The sequence below is a fragment of the Mesoplodon bidens genome (genome assembly GCF_964165515.1).
Source record: "Mesoplodon bidens genome assembly, chromosome: 15".
Taxonomy (NCBI): Eukaryota; Metazoa; Chordata; class Mammalia; order Artiodactyla; family Ziphiidae; genus Mesoplodon; species Mesoplodon bidens.
In genome coordinates, this window is record NC_138171.1 from 58,853,770 (window position 1) to 58,867,629 (window position 13,860).

Genomic DNA, 13,860 nt, shown 5'->3' on the forward strand with positions numbered 1-13,860 from the left:
TCAATTCTTTTCATTCTTTTTTCTTTATTCTGCTCCCTGGCAGTTATTTCCACCATTTTATCTTCCAGCTCACTTATCCATTCTTCTGCCTCAGTTATTCTGTTACTGATTCCTTGTAGAGTTGTTTTTTTTTTTTTCGCAGTACGCGGGCCTCTCACTGTTGTGGCCTCTCCCATTGTGGAGCACAGGCTCCGGACGCACAGACTCAGCAGCCATGGCTCACGGGCCTAGCCGCTCCACGGCATGTGGGATCTTCCCGGACCGGGACACAAACCTGTGTCCCCTGCATCTGCAGGCGGACTGTCAACCACTGCGCCACCAGGGAAGCCCCCTTGTAGAGTATTTTTAATTTCAGTACTTGTGTTGTTCATCACTGTTTGTTTGCTCTTTAGTTCTTCTAGATCCTTGTTAAATGTTTCTTGTATTTTCTCCATTCTGTTTCCGAGATTTTGGATCATCTTTACTATAATTACTCTGAATTCTTTTTCAGGTGGGTTGCCTATTTTGTCTTTATTTATTTGGTCTTGTAGGTTTTTACCTTGCTCCTTCATCCGTAACATATTTTTTTGTTGTTTCTTTTTTTTTTTTTTTTTTTTTTGATGTGTGGTGCTACATTCCTGTTTCACTGGTTGTTTGGCCTGAGCTGTCCAGCACTGGAGTTTGCAGGCAGTTGGATAGAGCTGGGTCTTGGTGCTGAGATGAGGACCTCCGGGAAGCCCCACTCCAACTGATATTCCCTGGAGTCTGAGGTTCTCTGTTAGTCCAGCAGTTTGGACTCAGAGCTCCGACCACAGGAGCTTGGGCCCAACCTCTGGCCTGGGAACCAAGATCCCGCAGGGAGTTAAGCACCACAGACTGGGAATTGGTAAATGCTCTTCTAGGAAACGATGTGTTATCTCATTTCTCCTTTTGTAAATTATACTACTTTCTCCCAGAATGCAGTCTGAAGTGGACAGTTCTCTGGATTTGAATCCTAGCTCTTCCACTTTTGAGCTAACTGGCTTAGGACAAGTTTCTAACCGTCTTTATGCCTCCCTTTTCTTATTTCTCCAGCAACTGTGCATGAGATTTTTTCTTTCCCTGTATTCCTGCTAGCATTGGTCTCTATCCTCACCAGTTTTTGCTTTTTTTTTTTTTTTTTTTTTTGTGGTACGCGGGCCTCTCACCGTTGTGGCCTCTCCCGCTGCGGAGCACAGGCTCCGGACGCACAGGCCCAGTGGCCATGGCTCACAGGCCCAGCCGCTCCACGGCATGTGGGATCTTCCTGGACCGGGGCATGAACCCGCGTCCCCTGCATCGGCAGGCGGACTCTCAACCACTGCGCCACCAGGGACGCCCCAGTTCTTGCTTTTTTATAATCTCCACTAACCCAAACAAATCCAGGGCTCTGAGCCCAAGCTCGGCAACGCGGGCCTTGACCTTTCCCAGGCAGCTTCAGTGCCTCACTTAGGCGGTTAGGCCGCACCTAAACAGCGTTCTTTTCTGGGCCAGGACGTCCCTGCCTCAGGGACTAGGCACCAAGGTGGTGCATACTCCGTGCCCAGGGGTCCTGCGGGCGGCTGCAGTGGCCGCAACACCGGTCACCTGACAGGCTGCGGAATGAACACCCGGGCGAGGACCTGTGCACATCACGGCGGCAGCGGCGGCAGCGGCGGCAGCAGCTGCGACTTCCTGGCTCCAGACCACGCCCGCCGCATCCCTCTGCAAGTGTTTTTTATTGAAGTATAGTTGATTTACAATATTAGTTTAAATTGTACGACATAGTGATTCAATATCTTTATGGATTATACTCCACCTCAAGTTATTACAAAATAATGGCTATATTTCCCTGTGCTGTACCATATATCCTTGTTGTTTATATATTTTATGCAGAGTAGTTTGTATTTCTTAATCCCATACATCTTTTATGTCTTAGACATCATATGTATATACAATATAGTCATACTGTTCATTTAACATTCTATGCATCTTCCTTGATTTTCACTGTTTTTGAAGGATAATTTTTAAAGACCTGAATCATAGTCTAGTGAATTGCTAGACAGTTAGTATAATTACTAGACATTTAGACCAGAGAATTTGCTCCTAAATGACAACTGGATAAAATGTGCATAAAAGAGAAATAAAATAATGCCAACCGTGCCTACTTTTTTTTTTTTCCATTGCAAACCCCACCTGCTTCTTCAGCTGCCTACTGAAGTGGGGAGGTGTTTAGTCTGCAAGGGGCCATTCAGAGCCGACTGGGATGTTTCTTTTCAAGGAACACTTTGTGCCCTAAGTGCACTACTTGGGGTGACTTTTTGGAATAATCTTGGATGTTCTAAAGGAAGAGGAAAGAAGAAACAAATATATTTGAGGACAACTGTGTACCAGGCACTGTGCTAGGCACTTCCTTTACAACAACCCATGAAGGCTCCTATTTAGGAGAACTTACCATGAGCCAGGCACTACATTTAGGAATTTTGCATATGTGAGCTCATATCCTCCCTAGAACTCGAGGGAGTATACACTATTATAATACCCATTTCACAGACAGGATCACTGTGGCTCTGAAGTCACACAGCTAGTATATGACGAAGTCAGAATGGGAATGCAAGTCTTTCTAATGTAGGCTTCGGCCAGCTTATCCCATGTCCTGTTCCAGGCTTGGGTGGGTATTGGGGCCAGGGATAGAGAAAAGCTGGGTGGGAAGAACATAATGATGACCAAGAAAAAAAAAAAAAGACAGGGACTGTGCCAAGTTCTCTCTATACGTGATCTCACTTCATCCTCCTACAACGATATTACATAGGTGGTGTTGTCATCATCTTCACCCTGCAAGTGAGTGAACGCAGACCAGGAGAGCTCAGTCACGCTCATTGAGGTTGCACAGCTGTAAATCACACGTGTCTGTCCCAAATGCAGGGGTATCCGCCCCACAGTGCATGCCCTGCTCCTTACTGCCTGTGGCTTTTGTCTTCTGTCCAGGGGAGATGGAAGAGCTGGAGACCCTGTGGCTCACGGGGATCTGCCACAACGAGAAGAACGAGGTGATGAGCAGCCAGCTGGATGTCGACAACATGGCGGGTGTGTTCTACATGCTGGCGGCTGCCATGGCCCTCAGCCTCATCACCTTCATCTGGGAACACCTCTTCTACTGGAAGCTGCGCTTCTGCTTCACGGGCCTGTGCTCTGACAGGCCGGGCCTGCTCTTCTCCATCAGCAGGGTCAGTACCCCTGGCGGCTACCTCCCTCTGCGGCAGGCAGGTCCAGAAAAGCACAGGGCTTCCAGAGAATCAGGGATTCTTGACTCCTGTGTGGGGGTGTGGTGTTTCCACACCCTCCCCTCACCCATCAACCCTTCTTGGATTTGTCGGAAGGGCACCAGTTTCTGTGTTCATAAGCCAGATGTAAGCTAGAGATGGAAGGTGAATAGGTAAGGCAGGCCGGGTGTGAGAAAAATAGCAGAAGTGAAATTAAAAATAGCAGCTGAACCCTGGTGTCAAAGGGAGGGGGAACAATGGAGAATGTGGAGAACTAAGACAGACTGCGTAAAACCCGCCACACCCAAAGGGGGCAGTCATCCTCCACTCCTGCTGAGTATGGTTTTAGCGGAAGGCAGGGCCAGTCTTATCAGGTCTTCCAGTTTTTAAAAGAGAAAGCAGTCATCTGATTATATGTGAAAACTTTCAACTTTTAAATACTAGTAACTAATTCCATTAACAACTAGAAAAACACATGGGCCAAACACAGCCGGTCTGTGGCCTCCCTCATGAGCACCCAGATATGCTCTAGGACATCATTAAAAGTCCTGTGTAGGATGTTACGATGTTTGCATGCATTCCAACAGATCACGTGTGACAAAACGAAATCTACGTGCAAAGCCATGTTGTGTGTGTGAACGCAGCTAACAAACCACAAAAGCGTGTACGATGTAACAGAGCCTGAAATGAAACACAGGCATGAAGAACCACGAGAAAATGCACACACATCAAACAAACAGGAAACAAAATATACATTCAACACGACATAAACCACAGCACAGAATACACGCGCTGTAGTAAGTGCACTCACTTTCAAGCCACGGAAACCTCATTACATGCTGCACAATATGGCGTGTGTGTGGCCATAAACAGGTACACATGTCATAATTCATCAATAACGATGACAGTTGTGGAAAATGCTTATATTTGTAGGTACATATATGTCCCTGGCACCATATAAGCAATTTATACTCATCATTTCATTTAACCTACAAACCAATTCTGTGAGGTAGGTACTGATATTGGCCCAGAATTGGGGAAACTCAAATTTATGAGATTAGAGGAATTACCCAACACCACACAGCCTTGCTGGAGCCAGGATTTGACTCCAGGTGGTGTAGCAGCAGCCAGAGCCCACACTCTTACACAAGCAACAAACATCAAATACAAGCAACACAAGATTTGGTACAAATCATACTACACAACATGTATGTGCACACAACACATATCATATATATTTTTACTTTTTAAATACAAGCTACTCACTTCCTTGCATCACAATAAAAGCACATACGTACATATCGTTCACTTATCTTCCAACACAGTGTAACATTATCTATCCACCTGGCAATCAGTCAATCATCCATCCATCCATCTATCCATCTGTCCATCCATCCATTCATCCATCCATCTATCCATCTATCCATCCATCTATTTATCTACCTATTTCTTCCGTTTACTCACCTTGGAATTTTTTTACTCTGAAAGAGTTTAACAAATTAGGATTTGAAACATGGTGAAAAATATGTGGTTAGAAACATCTAATTTTATATGCTAATGTAAATGAAATAATCATCTAAAGAGGAACTTGTGTATTCTTAGTATTTGGTGGTTTTAAGAGATCCAGAAGGTACACACGGGCTTAGTCAGGAGGATTTATTTTCTCCATTCAGTGGCACTCTAAACTTGAGTTCTATGCAAATACATATTTCCTAATTAGCTTGATGGCCTCTAAACACACATTGCTTAAAAGTAACAACATGCATGTATATAGCTAGGTATTAAGCCAACTTTAAGCTAATTCTCTTCACCAGTTACTAAAGGCTTTCCATATCCAAATGATTCTGAGATTGCCATGAGCAAATGCACGCTATTGCCTTTACTTGTAAATCCTGCTTGTTTTTGCAAGTGTTCCCTCTGTCCGAGATATCACTAAAGAAGCCAAGTTAACAGGATTGTCACTATGAGAAATGGACTAAATCCCTCACTCCCATTCCAAGCATCTTGAGGGACGGGGGTGAAGGGGGGACTGGGCACAGCATTGCTGTGTTGTGGCTTGACAAGCTGGAACTGGAACTTCTGTCTCCCCATCCCTAGAGGAGAGAGGACCCCATGTCCCATGGGACACAAATGCAAACCTCAGATGCCTGCCCTCCTGGCACGGCCAAGGGTGAAGGTCAGAGTTCACAGAGTCATTTATTTTACATTAGAACCAAGTTTCTCCCACAGCTGTGGCCTTTGTTTATTACGACTTACAAAAACATGTCCTCTCTTCTGTGGGATGCTCTTAACTTTTGTTTTCTCTCCGCAATGCTGTCCCTTTCATGTTGAAAAAAATATTCACTGTCACCAGCAATAAAGAACCACCTCGGTTGTCTCCAGAGATGTGAGGAATGGGAGATGTAGCAAAGCCAGAGACCAGGGAGGTGGAAACCGTGGCATCTTCCCAACGAGCCCAGAGGAGAGCTTGCAGCAACTTCTGGCTGACCCACAATGGGAACCGACAGAATAGAAGTCAGATACTGTCTTAGTCCATTCGGGCTGCTATAACAAAATACCACAGACTGGGTGCTTTATCAACAATAGAAATGTATTGCTTACAGTTCTGGGGGCTGGAAGTCCGAGATCAGGGTGCCAGTGTGGTCGGGTGAGGACCCTGTTCTGGGTTGCAGATTTCCCCTTGTGTTGAAGGGATGAGGGAGCTCTGTGGGGTCTCTTTTACAAGAGCACTTATCCCATTCAGGAGGGCTCCTCCCAAGGCCCCACCTTGGACCTCATGACATAAGCAGCTACCTACCACTAATACCATCACCTTTGGGACTAGGATCTCCGCGTATGAATTGGGAGGTGGGGTACACAAACATGCAGACCATAGCAGACACTTTAGGGACCAGGCCCAGGCACCAAGGAACCAAGGAGGACAGTATCGCCCCAGTGAGAAAGGGGGCGGGGGGTGGAACAGAGCAAACTGTCTGGAACGGCACATTGAGTCTTCAATGCTAATTTCATCTGAGCCCATTATAGGGCCGAGAGGGCATCTTATGTCCACCACCCATAAAAGGTAGCCGGAATCTATGAATAATAGGGAGGAGGAAAGAAAGAACTCTGCAAGGAAGAAAGAAACTCCAGCCCAGGGATTTGGCTCCTGAGGTAGGGTTTAGGCAACTTATCTAATCAGAAAGCTGCAGTGGCTTTCCAGAGCAAACCTGCAGCTTCGATCAAATGGGCGCTGTGTGCTCATACTAGCGTGAGGAGAGAGAGGTGAGGTGACAAGCAGGGAGGGCAGATAGGGGATGACTGAGCAGCTCACCCACTAGCATTTATGGAGCCCCTTCCATGTCAGGTGCTTTGCTTGCATTATCAGATCTTGCCCTCATATCCACCTTAGAGTGTATGATTCCCATCTTACAGATGTGGAACTTGAGGCTCAAAAAGATGTAGTTGCTCAGCCAAGGTCACAGAGCTAAAAAAAGGATGGAGCTGGGGCTCATTTCCAGTGAGTTCCAGGTCTCTGACTCTTCCCATCCTTCTGTAATACACACCCCACCTCCTCATCAGCACATCTGGAAGATGGGTCAACTTAGTTGGAGAACACTTTCATCCAAACCTGGGGTACAGACACCACGTTGACTCCTTCCCGAGGCTTTGCCAGGCAGATCAGCACCTGGGAACTGCCTTAGCTGTGTTGTGTGAGTCCCAGGGGAAACAAGGGATGAGAAAAAGCAGTCAGCAGCCGTCCTCTCTGCTCCTGAAACATAGCTCAGCTCCCTGGCCACTTCTGTGGGCCTCCTGCAAATACAGAGACAACCAGCTCATCTCGGCGGGCGGGAGCACACTGCCCTGATGGCGAAGGGTGGAAGCAAGTTCTCAAAGTCTCTAAAAGGAGGAGGGGAGCTCATTAAAATAAAATTGCAAAGTTAGAAAAAATTTAAAAACTAGTGTTTTCGTAATGCTAACAACAGGAAAAAAAGGCTATGATCTTGGCCGATTCAAACATGTAGGAGACACACTGATTTCCATCCATAGTAGCAGAATCCCTCTAGGTCATTGTAGGAGATTATTACATTACTAAATTGGACAGGGAAGGCATACGTTAACATAAAAGATTCAAAAGCACTGTGCTATGTGAAATACACGGTGCGTTTGTATGATTTTGACGTCCAGCAGCCCTGGAAGCAATGAGGAGACACTGCTTCCTGGGAGGGAACAGGGAAGGAGACCACACAGCATCGAGAAAAAGACTAAAGGTAAGGCTGCAGCAGGTGGGAAGTGCCCGATGCCAGGGCCTGGGCCTCAGGGAGCCTTCACCGTGCAGCCTGGGGTTGAAGGGGGTCAGAGAAAGAGAAGCTCAAATGCACAACTGTAGGCTTTTCTGTTTACTGTTCCTCGACGGAGTGGAGACTGTCTCTAGAAAACTACAAGAAAAACGCAGCAGTGCAAACAGGTTGAGGCTGTCACAGTTCTGTGAGCATCCCTGCAGGTTCAGTGCATCCCCACCATGGGGAATTGATGGAGCCTGTATAAGAGTCCAGAGTTACCGACCCATAGTCCCCACTAGTTTATGCCAAAGTCAGCAGCAGCAGCTACCGCATCCCTTTTACAAACAAACCCCTTCTTGGGCCAGCTCCCTGTCAGTCTTGGGAGGACCAGGTCAAATCCTGCAGCCTGGACTGAACTGTTCCCTTTAGGTACCGCAGCCAAAATCTGGGGGCAGGAGTGGGGAAGGGAGGAGCACAAATCACAATACCACTGATGCTCTTTTGCCTATTATTGTAGAATGAATCAAGAGCTCTGCCCCTGAGTTACTTTCAAGGAAAAGTAAACAGGTTTTGTTTGTTTGTTTGTTTTTTGCAGTACGCGGGCCTCTCACTGTTGTGGCCTCTCACTGTTGTGGCCTCTCCCGTTGCGGAGCACAGGCTCCAGACGCGCAGGCTCAGCGGCCATGGCTCACGGGCCCAGCCGCTCCGTGGCATGTGGGATCTTCCCGGACCGGGGCATGAACCCGTGTCCCCTGCATCAGCAGGCGGACTCCCAACCACTGTGCCACCAGGGAAGCCAACAGTTATTATTATTTTTTTTATTTTATTATTTTTTAAAAGGGCTCTTTATTTTTTTTAGTAATTTATTTATTTATTTTTGCTGTGTTGGGTCTTCGTTTCTGTGCGAGGGCTTTCTCTAGTTGTGGCAAGCGGGGGCCACTCTTCATCGCGGTGGGTGCGCGGGCCTTTCACTATCGCGGCCTCTCTCGTTGCGGAGCACAGGCTCCAGACGCGCAGGCTCAGTAGCCGTGGCTCACGGGCCCAGCCGCTCTGTGGCATGTGGGATCCTCCCAGACCAGGGCTCGAACCCGTGTCCCCTGCATTAGCAGGCAGACTCTCAACCACTGCGCCACCAGGGAAGCCCGCCAACAGTTATTTTTAACACAGGAAGAAGGTGGAGTGGAAAACAAGAGATGTATGGATGGGGGTGCTTATATCTGAGCTACCCCCAAGTCCTTCAGTCACTCAGTTCCCTGGATGGATTTAAATGCAGCACCACTGTGTCATCAGGACTCTCCACTCTTCTTAGTAACTAAAACTCTACTATGCTCAACAAATTCTCACACAGCCAAAACACAAAGAATATATATATATTGAGTGGGTAAGTGAAAAGTCCAAGAAGGGAGCTCCAGCGGTTCAAACCATATGATGTCATATGATCCCACCATCTATGTCTATTCCTCCAAAAAAAAAGTCTGATTGACCACACATGGGTCTCAGGTCTTCTTCCTTTTGCCGGGGGTGGGTGGGTGGTGGAGCTGGGAGAGACTGTTCCAGAGGTTTTAACTTGAAGTATAATTGGCTTACAATATTGTATATCAGGTGTACTACATAGTGACTCAGTATTTTTATACATTATGAAATAATCACCATAATAACTTTAGTTACCATCTATCACGTACAAAGTTATTAGAATAGTATTGACTATATTTTCTATACATTATATCCCCATGACTTATTTATCTTAAAGCTGAAGATTTTACCTCTTAATCCCCTTCACCAGTTTCACCCATCTGTCTAACCCCCTCCCCTCTGGCAACTACCAGTTTGTTCTCTGTTTCTATTGAATCTGGTTTTGTTTTGTTATGGCTGTTCATTTGTTTTGGTTTTAGATTCCACATACAAGTGAAATCATATGGTATTTGTCTTTCTCTGTCTGACTTATCTCAGCATAATACCCTCTAGGTCCATCTATGTTGTCACAAATGGCAAGATTTCATTCTTTTTTATGGCTGAGTACTATTCCGTTGTGTGTGTGTGTGTGTGTGTGTATCTGTGTATCTGTGTGTGTGTGTACATACCACATCTTCTTTTCTATTCCTCTATCAATGAACACTTCAGTTGCTTCCATATCTTGGCTACCATAAATAATGGTGTGATGAACATTGGGGTGCATGTATATTTTTTTAGTGTTTTTATTTCCTTCAGATAAATATTGGGTCTCATGCTTTAATTGATAGCTTCAGTGTAGGGGTAGCAGTAATTCCCCAAAGGAATCAATGATTGGTGATCCTTGTATGCTGACTCAGTTTGTTTGTCAATAGCTGACTCTCTGGTATCCAAAGTCCAAAGATGATCCTGGGAAACTTTAATAAAAGTAAGGGTTGGTGACTGGGGTGTTGGGAGGGTCAACCAAATCCTTACACGCCAGTTTGGAGGTGCTGAGACCCTTATAGTTGTATGAGGATTAGTGGATATTTTTTCTCAAGCTCTATGTATGACTATTGGCAAAAGTGTTGGATAATCTTGATAATCTGAATAAATCAGATAATCTAAAAGTGCCAGAGCAACAAGATAAGCCTGATGCTTTGCCACTGGTCGCATACATTTAAGAAACATTATCAGGATTCAGACTGGATTTCACTGTTTCTCCGGGACTCCTATAAGAAGGTCATGTCTCACCTTTGCAGGTACAGTTCAGGTGTGAAATGGTTTCATGTCCTTGCTGCTGATGATGGTGTTTTGCGCTCCTCCCCACAGGGCATTTACAGCTGCATTCACGGGGTGCACATTGAAGAAAAGAAGAAGTCTCCAGACTTCAATCTGACCGGATCCCAGAGCAACATGTTAAAACTCCTTCGGTCAGCCAAAAACACTTCCAACTTGTCCAACGTGAACTCCTCAAGAATGGATTCCCCCAAAAGGGCTGCTGACTTCATTCAAAGAGGATCCCTCATCATGGACATGGTTCCAGATAAGGGAAACTTGATATATTCAGACAACAGGTCCTTTCAGGGGAAAGACAGCATTTTTGGGGACAACATGAATGAACTGCAAACCTTCGTGGCCAACAGGCATAAGGATAACCTCAACAACTACGTGTTCCAGGGCCAGCACCCTCTGACTCTCAATGAGTCTAACCCTAACACGGTGGAGGTGGCCGTGAGCACGGAACCCAAAGGGAACTCCAGGCCCCGGCAGCTTTGGAAGAAATCCATGGAATCTCTACGCCAAGATTCGCTGACCCAGAACCCAGTCTCCCAGAGGGATGAGGGAACCGTGGAGAACAGGAGCTACTCCCTAAAGAGTCCTAGGTACCTTCCAGAAGAGGTGGCCCACTCGGACATCTCAGAAACTTCGAGCCGGGCCACGTGCCACCGGGAGCCTGACAACAGTAAGAACCACAAGGCCAAGGACAACTTCAAAAGGTCAATGGCCTCCAAATACCCCAAGGACTGCAGTGAGGTTGAGCGCTCCTACCTGAAAACCAAAGCAAGCTCCCCCAGGGACAAGATCTACACCATTGATGGGGAGAGGGAACCCAGTTTCCACCTCGATCCTCCCCAGTTTGTTGAAAACATGGCCCTTCCCGAGAACGTGGACTTCTCCAGTGTCTACCAGGACCACGGCGACAGTTTCCGCAAGGGGGACTCCACACTGCCCATGAACAGGAGCCCCCTGCACAATGAAGATGGGCTCCCCAACAATGACCAGTATAAACTCTACTCCAAGCACTTCACCTTGAAAGACAAGAGTTCCCCTCATAGCGAGGGCAGCGACCGGTACCGGCAGAACTCCACGCACTGCAGGAGCTGCCTGTCCAACCTGCCCACCTATTCAGGCCACTTCACCATGAGATCCCCCTTCAAGTGCGACTCCTGCCTGCGGATGGGGAACCTCTATGACATTGACGAAGACCAGATGCTTCAGGAGACAGGTAACCCAGCTACCCAGGAGGAGGTCTACCAGCAGGACTGGGCACAGAACAGCGCCCTCCAGTTCCAAAAGAACAAGCTGAGGATTAGCCGGCAGCATTCCTACGATAACATCCTCGACAAACCCAGGGAGGTGGACCTTAGCAGGCCCTCCCGGAGCATAAGCCTCAAGGACAGGGAGCGGCTTCTGGAGGGAAACTTGTACGGGAGTCTCTTTAGTGTCCCCTCCAGCAAACTCTCGGGGAACAAAGGCTCCCTTTTCCCCCAGGGTCTGGAGGTCAGCAAACGGAGCAAGTCTCTCTTGCCAGACCACACCTCCGATAACCCTTTCCTCCACTCCTACGGGGATGACCAACGCTTAGTTATTGGGAGGTGCCCCTCGGACCCTTATAAACACTCGCTGCCATCCCAGGCACTGAATGACAGCTATCTCCAATCGTCCCTGAGGTCGACGGCATCATACTGTTCCAGGGACAGTAGAGGCCACAGCGATGTGTATATTTCGGAGCATGTTATGCCTTATGCTGCAAATAAGAATAAAATGTACTCTGCCCCCAGGGTTTTAAATTCCTGCAGCAATAGACGCGTGTACAAGAAAATGCCTAGTATTGAATCCGATGTTTAAAACCTTCCATTAATGTTTTATCTATAGGGAAACATAGGTAATGGCCAACGTTCCGGAGGATAAATGTTGGATGTCCAATAGTGCCCTGCAAAGAGCAAGAGGATTTAGGAAGGTACTTTTCTGTTGGTTCTTTTGCACATGGCTCCATGCCATAGTCTTCCACTCAAGGAATCTTGTGAGGTGTGTGCTGAGTGTGGCAGATACCAGATAGGTGAGTCCTTAACCAAAAATCAACCAATAAAAGGGCAAGTCTCCTGGACATGCCCACTAGGTATGTTGGCAATAATGACGCATTGGATGCCAATGGTGATGTGATGATTTCCTATATTCCAAATTCCATTATGGCCAGTCCACCATGTAATTTCCTCATCAGAAATGCCTAATGGTTTCTCTAATACAGAAAAAGCAATATGGTATGCATGTAAATCTGACAGACAAAACAAGAATGCATCTGCACTGTACCGAGATTGACACGTGCAAGAGATTAGGAAGTTTGGATTTATAACTGGTCCAGCTTTATTGTTAGGCCTTCCATCACAGCCCTGGCCCAACCCCAGAACTCCAGGCTCCCCCAAAGAATAGCCAGTCAGTGTGTTTGTGGTCACTCTGCTAGCTTCACTGTAGTCCATTTCCAAGACACATCTGGAGTAAAAGGCCAGAAGGGCCCTCAGGCAGAGAGCTACAGGAATCCCTTTGGATGTCGATTTGTGTATTTCACAGACACTCTCTCACCCTTGGCTTCGATGGTGTTGTTCAGAGCTGCATAAACTCACACATTTGTGTCTTCAATATCGTATAAGTGTGGATCTCCCGTCTATGACACAGCGGCCGTTGTAGTTTATCCCGAAGACTCCTGTGTACGTAAGTTTGCATTTCCCCCCTTCTGGTGATGACTCAGGGTTGTATAGTATCTGTTACCCTTCCCCCGCAGAGTAACCATCACTCGTTCAGTCCCCAAATCACCATGGTGGCGTTGCACTGTGTGTTGCTGTTCCCAGTGTGGTGAATGTGGTGGCATGTGCCAGCAGCCATATGTGTACTGTGATCCTTAAGAAGTAAAAGGCCATCTGTCTGCTGAAGGCCAGCATGGCTGTAGGGTTGTCTTCCTTAACGTCCTGAAATTCAGCTGGACACTCGTTTCCACCCCCAACCTCCTTAAATCAAAAGCCTTCAAAACATGAGAGACACTCATGCATCTACCCTGAGCAGCCTCCAAATTGTGGATAAACTTTAGTGGGACAAGTGATTTCTCTCTTCTGAAATAGTCACTCTATTGGAGGCAAACTGCCTCACTAGCACCAACGGGAGATGAAAAATTCATCGAAGCATTTGTCATTTCCGAGTCACCTCCATTCTCACTCTACTCAAACCTGTGCATAAATGATATGAGATGATACTCATTTTGTAAACCTTGGGGGAAAGGTAGGATATCTTTATGCGTGAGAAGCTCTTAGCACAGTGCCTGGTACATGCAATGTGGCCCCCCAGAATTAAGGCAGTTGTTACGACACTTTATCAGACAAGAATTTTCTAGTTTAAAAATTAAATATGATAAAACCCACAGCCATATTAATTGAACACTTAATATAGTTCTAATCCAATAATTAGCGTGTTTTAAATACATGAATATCCCTGAAATGCTTGGGCTAAGTATCCACCCATTTTGCAGGGCACCTGGGTCTGTTGTGGTGTCATATTACAGAAACCCTAGGCTAATGTAAAGGAGCCTGACCATTTCCTGGTTTCCTCCTGCATTTTGCTCGGGTTCCCGGAGGAGGGGACAGAATGGCAGGTTGAAAAGT

At 46.7% G+C, this 13,860-nt stretch overlaps 1 protein-coding gene across 1 annotated transcript in view; it reads left to right on the plus strand.

The window, feature by feature from the left end:
- The window catches only part of GRIN2A (glutamate ionotropic receptor NMDA type subunit 2A), a gene marked incomplete at both ends in the record, with an annotated part of 369,440 nt that extends 357,382 nt beyond the window's left edge, over positions 1 to 12,058 (plus strand). Inside the window, 2 exons of the mRNA XM_081255266.1 lie at positions 2,965 to 3,203; positions 10,259 to 12,058. Of these exons, the coding sequence (XP_081111392.1) occupies positions 2,965 to 3,203; positions 10,259 to 12,058 (2,039 nt within the window). The remainder of the gene's footprint in view (positions 1 to 2,964; positions 3,204 to 10,258) is intronic.
- Between the last annotated feature and the right edge of the window lie 1,802 nt (positions 12,059 to 13,860).